At 36.3% G+C, this 13,927-nt stretch overlaps 1 protein-coding gene across 1 annotated transcript; it reads right to left on the bottom strand.

The window, feature by feature from the left end:
* Window positions 1–4,863: 4,863 nt before the first annotated feature.
* On the bottom strand, window positions 4,864–6,738 carry LOC132643978 (serine/threonine-protein phosphatase 7 long form homolog). The gene is made up of 3 exons (XM_060360507.1): window positions 5,928–6,738; window positions 5,686–5,840; window positions 4,864–4,909 (listed from the first exon to the last, which is right to left on the bottom strand). Exons 1-3 carry the CDS (start codon window positions 6,708–6,710, stop codon window positions 4,864–4,866), a joined length of 984 nt encoding a protein of 327 aa, XP_060216490.1. The 5' UTR covers window positions 6,711–6,738.
* Between the last annotated feature and the right edge of the window lie 7,189 nt (window positions 6,739–13,927).

Here is a 13,927-nt window from a genome sequence, read left to right as displayed (position 1 = left end):
ACATTTAGCCATTGTTACTTTGTAAGGCAAATATACAGACTTGAATGACCAGATGAGAAACAAAAAAATGACTTTGCTAGGTCATTTGCTTAATTTTATTGACCATATGAGGAATTGACTCTATTTAGTGAGATAGATTTATTTTTTCGACAGAAGCACAGAGCATTTATCATTTTTGTCTCTATTGAAATTTCAACATAATTAACTTATTTTATTGACCGCTAAATCGCCTCACTTATTGGGGACCAATTTTAAACACAAAAACAGACAATTTTAACCAAAAAATAAAAAATAAAAAAAGAGTTCTTCATGATGTGTGGATGGATGGATGCATACCGTTGCTATTAAAAGGAGTCCGCGACTTAAGTAGTACAAAAAATAAAAAGTTGAACCAAACTAGTACAAAAAAAAAAAAAAAAAAAAAACATAAGTAGTATTCACGCACGAAATTCGTGCGTGAAAGGACTAAACTGCAAAAATGCAGTTTTGGCCTTTCACGCACGAATTTTGTGCGTTAATGGGTCATCCAAAAAAAAAAGAAGAGTACTACTTTCACGCACGAATTTTGTGCGTTAATGGTGAGGCTTTTTTTTTTTTTTTTGCGTTACCTTTCAAATCACGTTTTTTTCCATACTTTGGGCAAAGATTAGTTATATTTTAATATCTTTTTTTGCGTACAATAATGTCGGCTCATTACATCAAGTCCACCTAAACATTTGGATCGTCGTTTTAGGGGTTCTAAAGTGCCCCGAAGCAAGTTTTGAAACTTGTAATATTTATAGGGTTTTGATTTAAGTGTTTTATTATATTTGAATGTACAAATTTAAATATTTGATTTTATAATAATTCATCCAATACGAGAGGTCTATACTAATTAAAAAATAATTCATTCCATTTAATTACAATACTAATTCAAAGCAATACAATAATAAATTACAATAACAATACAATCTTCAAGTTCTAGAGGATCTATTACTTCGAGACGTGCTTGTACTACCACGGCCTTGTTGCCCACATGAACGCTTGTCATGGCCATATTGCTTACATATAGAGCACTTGCAAGAGTAAGTTCTTTCACTAACATCCATTTGATTGGGTCTACGACTCCGTGAGTTAATGCCCAATTTTCTAATGTAATCCTTGTTAGCAACCATCGAAAACGGCTCGTTTGGCCAATAAGCTTCATTACGAAGTGGGTGGAATTTGCCGGAATATACTCTAAGGTAACTGTGGACCTTGTATTCCCCCGCCACATAATTTGTTACCGTTTTTCTCATTCTCTCGAAGCACTTGACAGCATGAGAACACGGCATGTGGTACGTTTGCCACTTACCACAAGTGCATGTTCTTGTTGCCTCATAAACGGTATGCACGTTTCCACCCTTACCGTTGTAATAACCCGTCCTAAGTTCATACACATGTTGAATTGGGTCATACTCGGTCATTTGGTGACGCTCACATTTTTTCCTATAATGCTCCATAGTTTTGAAGGGCTTTGGCATCCATGTCCCGCCGTCGGCTAATATCGCTCTGGACTGCCTTGTCCTAACAACAAATCGCTCCACCACCTGCTTGAAAGTCATTCTCATCATTGCGGTGACAGGTAGTCCTCGAGCAGATTTCAGCAAGCCGTTGAAAGACTCTGAGCTGTTTGTTGTGAGAATGCCCCATCTTTTTCCTCCATCAGCATGAAGCGTCCATTTTTCAACATCGAGCTTCATCAACTAAACGTATGCGGGTTCACTCACTAACCTGATCAGATCCATTTTTGCAGCCCATTTTCGTTGTTGATGCTCCATCGCAGCCCCCCACATCAATTTGTTTAGAGTGCCATTGTGAAACGTTGATTGCAAATTTGCCTTCAAATGGCTTAAACAATAGCGATGGTAAACAACGGGAGGCTGCCACCCCGGTAAATTATCCATATTGTGCAATATGCCTTTATGACGATCAGACAGCACGCATATACCGGTACGATCCTTAATAACATGAGTTTTCAAATGGGTCAAAAAGATCCCCCATGTGTCGTTGCTCTCGTTAGCGGCAATTGCGAAAGCAAGAGGAAATATTGACCCATTGGCATCCATTCCTATTGCAATTAGGAGCTTGATGTCGTAGGCACCATATACATGCGTACCATCTATGGATATCACTGGTCGGCAGTGAGCAAAACCATCAATGCATGGTTTGAATGTCCAAAATACGAAGTTGAAGATTTTACCCTCTATAAGTCGCCACTCTACAACAGTACCATGATTAAAATGTTGTAGAGCTGCCATATACCGTGGCAGCGATCGAAAAGAAGTATGCCAATTTCCAAAGACCATCTCAAAAGCGCGTCTACGCCCGAGAAATCCCTTTCTGTTGCTTATAGTTTTTCTATATACGGCTTGAACGTTTCGAATACAATCTTTGATGGGGAACCTGCACAAGTTTAAACAAACAACATTTAGTAATGATCTTTCAATTGATATAAGACATATAATGTACTAGGTAGGATAAGTTACCTTGGCGTTTCGGCAATGTCTTTGAGTAACACTTGAGCAATCATGTTTGTATCTAAATTATAATGATCTGCTCGATTTTCTTCCATATCACAAGTGTGTCTTTCGCGGAATTTTGTGATAGCCCACATACCATCAGGCTTAACAATTCCCCGAAGCAACCACTCACAGCCTTGATACCGTCGTTTACAAACTAGCCTCCATATCTTTGAGGTTGATAGATGAACCTTAAACTCCCTCATGTCCTTAAAACAATAAATTTTGACAGCCCGTTGCAAAGCTCTTTTGGATGCGAACAACATTCCCTTTGCAAGGTAGCATCGATCTTTGTTGAGATCCTTAGGTTCAATCCAGGTTTTTAAGCGACTATCATAATCTTCTCTTGTGAAGACAAATGCATCATCACGACCCTGCAGGCTATCAAGATAAGGGATATTGTTAGAATGCCACTGAATTGGGCTTTCAGAAGTTGGTTTTTCAGCCATCGATGGTGGTATGTGGTGGTGTATTGGTTCTTGTTGGTTTTGGCTTTGAGGAATACTGTTGGTCATACCAACTTGAACATCGTCATCGGTTACCTCTGCATTATTAGCTATTTCATCATCATCACTTGATGATGACTCATAATAATTAGGAAAATCTTCATTATTAAGTGCATTCATCCTCCTACATGAAAAATAACATATTTTAAATACCAACTTCATACATATATATAGATAAATTAATATCAAGGTGATGAACTTACTGTTGCTCATAAGCACTGTCATGGTGTGGAGAATGATCAACTCCACCGAACTGAGAGGATTGACCAACATCCATATTTGGTACCACTGGTGAGTTTTGAGAATAGTTCCTATAAAGATTTGAAAACTGGTTATTATCAATTCATACAACAAACATATGCTACTACACGTAATAATAATATAAAAAAACTCATATTTACCAATTTTCATTGTAAGCTTGATTAAATTGCTGGGTTAGATTTTCCAGCGGCACTTGAGCACTCAAAATGTCTCCATAGGAATTAAAGTCCCCATATGTGTTACCATGAATAGGCTGGACTTGAGGGATTTCTTCCCGAGGTATCTTTTCAACATACATCTCAAGAACATTAATGAATACTAAATCACGATATTCTTCCGGCGATCCCAAATAATCACTCAAAGATTCATCATCGTTGATATTGTGCATGCCATAACGCACTACACCGTTTGATATTGTTTGTGGATATCTGCCAGTTATTGAGATTCCAAACTCAGTGGGTGTAGTTTTCATTCTTTCGTGTATGTACATGACTAGTGTTTCATAATCTAAATTTGTTGGAAATTTAACATGGACTTTTGGTTTGGTACTATAACGAATGGAGTAATTGTCCTCGACGATATCTCCATCCCAAAATAGTGAAACCTTAACACGTGAAGCATTTTGAGACATTTTTTCAATGAAGCTTGATTTTCTTTTGTGACTTGTAAGACTTAGACTTATGCAATTGATGAGTTTTTCACTCGTCAAGCCTTCAAGTTAAATAGATTCCTGAAATCGTCATGCGTGGTGTGTTGTCAAATCAATACTTATAGTGCGCATTAAAATGGTGCGCAATACAAAACGGTCAAATATTGCAGCAACGTATTGTCAAATCAAGCCTTTATGTGTCATAGATTCCTGAAATGTTGTCAAATCAATACTTATAGTGCGCATTAAAATGGTGCGCAATACAAAACGGTCAAATATTGCAGCAACGTATTGTCAATTCAAGCCTTTATGTGTCATAGATTCCTGAAATGTTGTCAAATCAATACTTATAGTGCGCATTAAAATGGTGCGCAATACAAAATGGTCAAATATTGTAGCAACGTATTGTCAAATCAAGCCTTTATGTGTCATAGATTCTTGAAATGTTGTCAAATCAATACTTATAGTGCGCATTAAAATGGTGCGCAATACAAAACGGTCAAATATTGCAGCAACGTATTGTCAATTCAAGCCTTTATGTGTCATAGATTCCTGAAATGTTAGGGTGTACGTGGCAACTTGGTGCACTTTCACGCACAAATTTTGTGCGTGAAAGTGAAAAAATATATTTTCCACTATCACGCACAGATTTTAGGATTTACACGTTGGTGCACTTTCACGCACAAAATCTGTGCGTGAAAGGATAAAATATATTTTTTCACTTTCACGCACAAAATTTGTGCGTCAAAGGGGAAAATATGCTTTCATTAGGCACGCACGAAATCTGTGCGTGAACGGGTAAAATACATTTTCCCACTTTCACGCACAGAATTTGTGCGTGAAAGGGGAAAATGTGATTTCATTAGGTACGCACAAAATATGTGCGTGAAAAGGTAAAATACATTTTTCAACTTTCACGCACAGATTTTAGGGCTTCTGTGGTAGTTGCTGCACTTTCAATTTACGATGTGAAACAATAATAAAGACTAAATATGCAAAAAAAATATGTTATTTACGATAAATTTTACAACACTAATGTATATACACTATCGAGGATGGGTCCCACATGTAGTATGCCGGAGACTATCCCTAGGCCTAACCTGCATATGTTTGTCAATATTAACAATTGAATAAATTTGTAAAGTAGTACATAAGACGATGGTTTAAGTTTAAGACTAATAAAACTTACCAACGCCTCGTACGCTCCTGCGAGAGCTACATATCCCAGGCCATCTGGACGACGCCTAGAGGGGTTGCCAATAATGATGCGAGTGATCCGCATGTACCACTCCATGTACACATGGATGGGAGTGTCATGTCCGACCACCGCTAGGCTCGCCATCCTCACATCCCAACTCTGGACCTGCTGCTGCATATGGAGTCGCCATGCATCATCGACGCCCGCACGCTCGTCCCTCGCATAGTGGTCATGCTCCCAAACCGTAGCCACGGGTATATTCTGTACATACTCAAACTGCCGTAACACGCGGTCGGGCGCGTGATACTCAACGATATCCATATGTATCAATGGACACCGCGACATCCACATGTGCTTACCAGCCCTACAAAACGCCGGCAGCTCATCCAAAATATGATCATACGGTGTCCATATAAAAGCCTGTAAAAAGAATTGAACTAGTTAACAACAAAAGACTAAAATAGTAGTTATGTGGTCTAGCGTGTGAATCCAAAATATGAACATACCGTCTGCGCCGTCATGCGGTATAGCTGATCCCTAAACGGGAGAAGGCTGTGGTGCGTCTCCACACGTCGGCGTACGCCTCGCGACCATCTCCGCGCGTATGGCATCGGGACAGTAAGATAGTCAGCGGGAGGGTCAGCTGGTATGGGCTGAAAAGGTCTCAACCTAGTCCACACCCATATCTAATATAGTCAATTAAAAAAAAAATATCAGTCGTCGTTTTAAATAAATATATTTTGTGTATAGTTACACACACTTAAATATATTACCTGAAGAAGCGAGCAAAATGCAGGGACCTCTACCCTCGTGCCCATAGAACATCGGCATAATCCTCGATACATGTAGGCCAGCACAGCAGCGCCCCAACTATAACATCCTATCTCGGCGAGATCGTCGATATACCGAAGATACCTCAAGCTCATATGCGAACCCGAAGTGTTCGGGAATAGGATGGCCCCTAATATGATGAGTAGGTATAGACGCGCACGTCGATCAACATCAGCCTGAGGCGTGTCCTCTCCAATCGGATGCTGCATGTCTGTGAGGCGCAAGTGAGCGTAAAGGGCCGACAACAAAAGCCGACTCTGGCCGGAAATATGACCATCCAGAGCCGCGAAACCGGTGAGCCTAATCAACTCACCCCGGTAAGGCGGCAGCACAGGAGGCTCCTCAATATACAATGGGCGTCCATCAACCTGTAGCCCATAAATGACCTCCACATCCTGAAGGGTAATGGTAGCCTCACCGGTGCGGACATGAAATGTGTGCGTCTCCGGTCGCCACCTCTCAATCAATGCCGTCACTAGCGACCTATCGTGCTGTACCCGACCAACTTCGACGCACCGGTAGATACCGCCCCGACGTAGTATATCCAGGACACGAGGATGTGGTGGGCGAGCATCTAAGATCTCCCATGCTGAGTCCCCTAACCGGGTACGGACCTGAGACTCAGGCTGCAGGTCGGATGTCCATATATGTTGCGACCTATGCTCGGGCTGAAGATATAGTAACTGTCGGTCGAAGGGCCCCGGATCAAGAGGGTGGTGATCCATCTATTTTACGCATTTTAAATAAATCATTAACAAGTAGTATTAGTATTAGTTATGTAATCTTTTATTGAATATTTTATTAAAGATTGTGGTGACCCATCTGTTTTACGTATTTTAAATAAATCATTAACAAGTAATATTAGTTATGTAATCTTTTATAGAAAATTATATTAAGGGTTTTCAATCCTAGGCTACGGGTTAAGAATCCTAAACTAAGGGTTTTCATTCCTAAAATATAAAGATAAGTCAAATAATTAACAATTAGTTAGCATACAATTAGTATAAATAATTAATAAATAAACAAATAACTAACTAATCAAATAATTAACAAGTTATTATCACATATTTAATAAATAAACAATTAAGTAACTAATCAAAAAATTAATAAATTATTATCGTATATTTAACAAATAAACAATTAATTAACTAATGAAACAATTAAGAAATTATTAACAAATAAACAATTGGCTTAACAAAAACAAAATAAATAATTATTCAGTATAACAATTGAAATAGCTAGTCTAACAATTAATAAATACTTAAGTCGCTAATCCAACAATTAAAAAATACTTAAGTCGCTAATCCAACAATTAACAAATAAACAATTAATTAACTAATGAAACAATTAAGAAATTATTAACAAATAAACAATTGGCTTAACAAAAACAAAATAAATAATTAGCCAGTCTAACAATTGAAATAGCTAGTCTAACAATTAATAAATACTTAAGTCGCTAATCCAACAATTAACAAATACTTAAGTCGCTAATCCAGCAATTAACAAATACTAAATAAACAAGCAATAAATAATTAACTAATTAACAATAGATAAACAAATAAAAAAAATGAAAAAATGGGCAGTCCCAACAGTGCACGGACTGCCCAAAAACGCAAAAAAAAAAAAAAAAAAAAAAAAAAAACGAGTAATGCACAACAGTTATACAATGATCATGCTTAGGGTAATAATATATTTAACAATGTAATAGAAAATTCATAGTGAAATACCTAGATTGAAGCTTTTTTGGAGTTTTTGAAATATGTTATACGCCGCTCTATTCCGAAATCCAACCTTAGAAACTTGTTCCTACACTTCAATATACCAATTGAGTTTTGGATTGAAAAATAACACGAAATTATCGTTTTAAGGGGGGTGGGACCACTGGAACGGGCTTTAATGGGGGTGGGGAAGGGAGCAGTCGCTGGTGGGGAAGATGGGGCCAATATATGTTGGAGCCCATTCACGCACGAATTTCGTGCGTGAAAGGCCTGATCTGCAATTTTGCAGTTTGGTCCTTTCACGCACAAAATTCGTGCGTGAAAGGCCAAAACTGCGTCTATGCAGTTTGGTCCTTTCACGCACGAATTTCGTGCGTGAATACTACTTATGTTCTTTTTTTTTTTTTGTACTAGTTTGGTTCAACTTTTTATTTTTTGTGCTACTTAAGTCGCGGATTCCTATTAAAAGCTACCGGTAGCACGGAGGATGGAACATCAAGTGACAAGTCCACTTTGTGAGAACTTGAAAGCCAGTTAATTCTCATATTCCTGGTGACACCGTAAATCCTTCAACTTTGTTTTTTTTTTTTGTTTCCCATTCGGTGTTCGGTATCCGGATTCATGCTGGGTAGTCCCACAATGGGGGACAAATCACTCCCTAACAAGGGTGCCTCCGTATCCTAGGGGGCTCGAACTCGAGACCTCTTGATTAAGGATGGAGTAGTATCAGTCACTACACCACAACACTTGTTGGTCTTCAACTTGAATTTTACAGAACTACCTTAATTATAACAGATTTAATATATACGCAGAAGTCTAGGGAAATGTTGGTAGGTAATACCAATCCTTTCCCTAGTTAAAAAATTGTTTTATACTCCCTCCGTTCTTTTTTACTTGTATTGTATTAATTTGACACATCCCTTAAATCCATAAATAGAATGACAATTTTACTATATCCCCATAATATTACTAAATCATCTAATGATTGAAGTCAATGAAAAACACTTTAAAAGTTGTGTAGCCACTAACAATTGTAGTTTCCAACCCAATCATTAATAGTAAAGGTAAAATAGGTATGAAATGGTAAATTATCTCTTGATTTTTCAAATTGGACAAGTAAAAATGTGTTGGCATATAGCCATGTGTGAAGTTTTGATGATTGATAAAGTGAACCTACAATGCAAAGAAACTAGGTCTAGATTCATGTGATAATTGACAAGGGAATTGAACAAAGCTAGACAGTTGGTTGATCAACATGGTTGATAATGAAGTAGAGGTTCCAAACATGATTAGAACAAGGTGAAGCAAGTGTCATACAGTTACAACAGGGTCAACAGAGAGGAAGAGCACAAAATCAAATTCTAAGTCAAGACCTATACCAAATGGATTTGATTGATGCCTTATTTGTGGTATTAGCATCTTATGATGCTCATTCAAGTGGGCAAAAGTTAAATCTACATAAGTATAAGTTATGGCTAGAAGGAGATTTACAACAGGTACAGAGACACATGACATATCAAAATGGGGAACAAATAAAGCTTACAAAGTCACTTACAGGAGAAATGAAGCTCAGATTCAGTTGGTTGCGTGAACATGGAGAGCCACATCATCAGGAACACGACCACAACAACATCTTGCAACCTCAACTTGTACAGAGGAAATCAACAAGAGGTCGAGATATGCAATTCAACAGAGAAAAAGGTAGATTATTTCGGTTACAAAAGCAAGTAATTAATGGAACAACAAACAACAAGAGAACAAAAGGGCGAAATCGACTCAGAACACTTACCAGACAAGGAACAATGAACAAGGCGAAGAGTATAGGGGAAAATCAGGGTCATTCTCATCATCTTCACCCCATCAGCTTCAGATAATCGCAACAATTTTCAGACAAAGCGGCGTGGAAATAGGGCAACAAGTTTCAAATAATCCCAATTTAGAAATGGGGCTCAAGTGTAATTTTATTTGAACTAGACCCAATTTTGGGCCGGTCATTTGCTTTTTTATTTTCCTTGTTGGACTTTTTTTACTTTAAATAAATAAAAAGCCCATCCGAGCATAATTAATTAGAAAAAAATGAGGATAAATGGTGAAGATGACTCAGATCTATTTTGTTCAAAGCAAAGACAGTTGCAGACAAAGCATATGAACCAGGTCTACAAACATGTTCCAACACAAAGCAAGAACATAATCAGAGTCAAAGAGTAAGACAAGGCTGAAGACATGATTTATTCAAGCAATGAATAAATCTCAATGAAAAAGAATACGGACACAGAGCGAAGAGCATGATGCATGAAACAGGTTTGTCAACATGTTCCATCATCCATCACAAAAGCAGGCTCAAGATAGAGTTGTAGGAATGAACAAGAAGGGGATGATGAAATAGGTTTGTGAACATGTTCCATCTCAGACAATGCAAAGATTCAGAGGTAGAAGAACTAGGTGGATGAAACAGGTTCGTGAACATGTTCCAACGCAAGTCCTACAACAACTAGGATTTGCAGTTTTATGATAAATACTTGGTGATCAACTATGAAGATTTCCTTGCCATATTTGTTGGGATTAGTAAGACTCTACACGGACAAGAAGCGGACTCAACAAGGCAAGAATCCAAATACAACACAAATTCTAATATCTCATGGGCCTACTCGAAGAAGGTTGTGTGTTTGCCGAGACCGGCTGTGAATGTTATAAACATCCAAGTCTTACCAAGAAGAAGGTCTGCATGCCTACAAAGAGAGATTCAGAATATTTTACGATCAACAAATATATCAAGAATATTCAGAATCTAGGCATGTGTCCCTAGTACGAGAAGAAGATTAAAGAAGCTGTCAAATAGAGTTTATAATTTACAGGTCTTGAGTATAGAAACTTGTATTAGGTTAGGCTATCGAGTTGTACTTTATCCGTTTTATTAGAAGAAATCAGTTAGTAAATGTTATAAATTCAACTTCAAGTTGGAGGTCAATTTGAAGGTTGCTTGCTAGTCAGAAGTTGATTAGTGAGATAGGAATTAGAAGTTAGTTCCTAGGTTACAGAGCTTGTAACTTGGATTTGCAGAGGCTCACCGTTGTAGTGGAGTTTGGGGTAAATCCTACAAAGGGAGGTTGTGGTTTTTATCGCCTTTCTGAGCCAGGTGATTTTCACGTAAAATCATTGTGTTCTTTACTTACCTCCAATTTATATTCTACAAAGACGTTAGCATAGAACGGGTAGGGTAATGTGTTCCATCCTATAGGCGAAAATTGGAAACTGTGTAGGATAGTAAGTAGGCCATGCAACCTAACAAAATGGACATCTGTTTTTAGTATAGAGGACAGGTAAAAATGGACGGAAGAAGTATATTTGAAGCACTCACTCACTCTCTCTCTCTCTCTCTCTCTCTCTCTCTATCTATCTATCTATCTATCTCTATATATATATATATATATATATATATATATATATATATATATATATATATATATATATATATATATATATATATATCGATCATTATATATTTGCTTAATTGGAGCGATATGGACTTTGAAAATTCATATAATTGATCGAAATATTTACTTGTTCTTTGAAATGAGACGTAATTATTATTGTGAATTATATATAGTTTTTATTCTAGCGGTTAATAAAAAATTTCCTTAAGTTATATATCAACTGTTTTAGGAGGTAAACCTACCATAGTTCACAGGTAATTAATTGAATATTTCAAACTAACAATTCCTGTAGCAAATATATCTATTAAGTACTTTGAAAGAAAACGGGTAGAATTCACTATTAAAAATAATTTATAGCTAAACAGAAAATAAGAAATTTTATTAATTAGCTATACTACAAGCTATTGAGCAATAGATTAGTCACGAAGTTTGTAACTAATTTCAATTTCCTTTTTGGAGTGAACATGCAACTAGCTAATTTAGATCACCTTGTGTGCTTTTTTGTTCTGTTGTAACAACCATTAGTTTGAGTTGATTTAATATACATTGACGGTGTAAAAGTTTTTACATTGTCATGCCATTATCAACAGATATTTGTAGGTAATCTTGAAATAGCAAATTATCTACTATAATAGATAACCTAAAACTTAAAATATTAACAAATTATATTGTCAACATATATAAATTAAATTCCTTAGAGGTCGTTTGATTTATGGGATAGGGCGATAACAATCTCTGGATAAAATGAGAGATTATTTTATCCCCTATTTGGTTGAATTTTGATTTCTATATTAGTTATACCACAATTATGATATTATTTTATATCACCTTAATTGCGGGATAACAATTTTGGAATTACTTATTCCAAGATCATTCACCAAAATAATCAAGATGCTTTCTCCAAGGCTTTTCTTCCATAGTATAAGGCTAAACTTGAAAATAAAAAACTTATCCAACTTATTTTCTGTGAATTCAAACACGGGTTATTATACCCACGTATCCCATTTTTAGCACAAATAATGAAACACCTACCCATAAAAGCATATTCACTAAATAATCTCCATTTGTTTAAAATCGTATTACAAAACTCGTCATTATGGTCTGGTATATCTTGTTCACCAACCAAATGAGTTTGACCTTATTTTTCCTAAAAACAACTTTGGGAAAAAAGCTCTTGAAAAGGAAAATGTGTCATTTTGTTGTTTTATTCTCTGGATTAATAATTACTGAGATTGTTATCCCATATAGAGTGTGGTATAAATCATGGCGGAGCTACCTTAAGTGAAGGGTGGTCCGGTGCACACCCTTCGCCGGAAACTTACGTCGTGTACTTAGGTATTATGAGTATATATTCTATATTTAATTTTGCATACCCTTAACATAAGTGAGAAAAAATTTTACACATTCTTAGTCAAATTCCTGATTTCGCCACTGATATAAATATAATACGAAAATTATGATATAAGCAATCCCAAAATGAAAAATTACACTAAACATGAAATAAAATAATTCTGCAATTTATTTTAGGATTATAATCCATTTTTCCACCAACCAAATGACTTTATCCTTGGTTTTTTCCAAAAACTATGGGAGAAATATTTTGAAAAGTCAAATGTGTTATCGTGGATTAATTATACCACGATTGTTATCCCATAATGAGCGTTGTATAAATATAATACCTTAATTATGATATAGACACTCCCAAATTTACTAATTCCAAATAAAAGACTATACTAAACATGAAATAAAATGATTCTACAATTTATTTTTAGAATTATAATCCCTTATTCCACCGACCAAATGACTCCTTAATTTATTCAAGGTGCATTAATATTGTCCCCTAAGCTTTTATGAATGTCCTAGTTTCTATATACACTTTATTAACTATCAAATGTCAAGAGTATCTGCATGTACTTTAACTATTAATCACATAATTAAAAGTTTCAAAATATCTTGGTCCATGAATACCTTAACATTACAGGTGATACTTAAACCTAGATTTACCCGGACGCTATAGGATCCAAAGGGTCAGTACAAACTTTATTGCAGTACTAACAGAAAATAAATTGATGAAAACTAAAAGTAATCGTTTCCCAAAAAAAAAAAAAAAAAAAGACAAACAGCCAAGAAAAAGTACTGAAAAAATGTGGTGGGTGTGAGCTGTGACAGGTCACTGTATATGCTTCATTAATGCAGTTACTGTAGTTCTATTGTCTTGTTTTTCTGTAGTTTATCTTGTCTGTTCACCAGATTTCGCTGTTTCTTTTGAAATCAAAACCAAAGTACGATAAAATATTTATTACCACGTACCTTGTTATAAGGAAAACGGTAGAGAGAAGAATGAAAGAATATATATATGAAAGTGTTATGAAATAATATTAAAAGTACACAACAAAAAGAAATATTGGCAAAGAAGCTGGGGAGAGAGAAATTTTATTGCTCTTTCAATTGATATACAAATGAACTGAATTAACTTCCTATTTATAAAACAAAAGAAGCAGCTGCGAGGCTTTTCAGAAGCTGCTGACAAGCTGCCTATTTGAGCTACTTGCAAGCTACCTGCTTGAGCTACTTGCAAGCTACCTGCTAGATCTACTCGCAAGCTGTCTGCTTGATTATAAGCCTGAGGAAGCTGCTGTAAGGCTTTTCAGCGAGCTGCTTGCAACCTGCCTGCATGAGCTACTTGCTTGATTGAAAGTTTCTCCAATTATAAGCTTATCCAGTTGACTGTATTTGAATGGACATCCATAATACGATGTATTTATAACACTCCCCCTTGGATGTTCATTA

Source organism: Lycium barbarum, chromosome 6, assembly GCF_019175385.1.
Source record: "Lycium barbarum isolate Lr01 chromosome 6, ASM1917538v2, whole genome shotgun sequence".
NCBI lineage: Eukaryota > Viridiplantae > Streptophyta > Magnoliopsida > Solanales > Solanaceae > Lycium > Lycium barbarum.
This window is presented reverse-complemented; position numbering and strand designations above follow the sequence as displayed.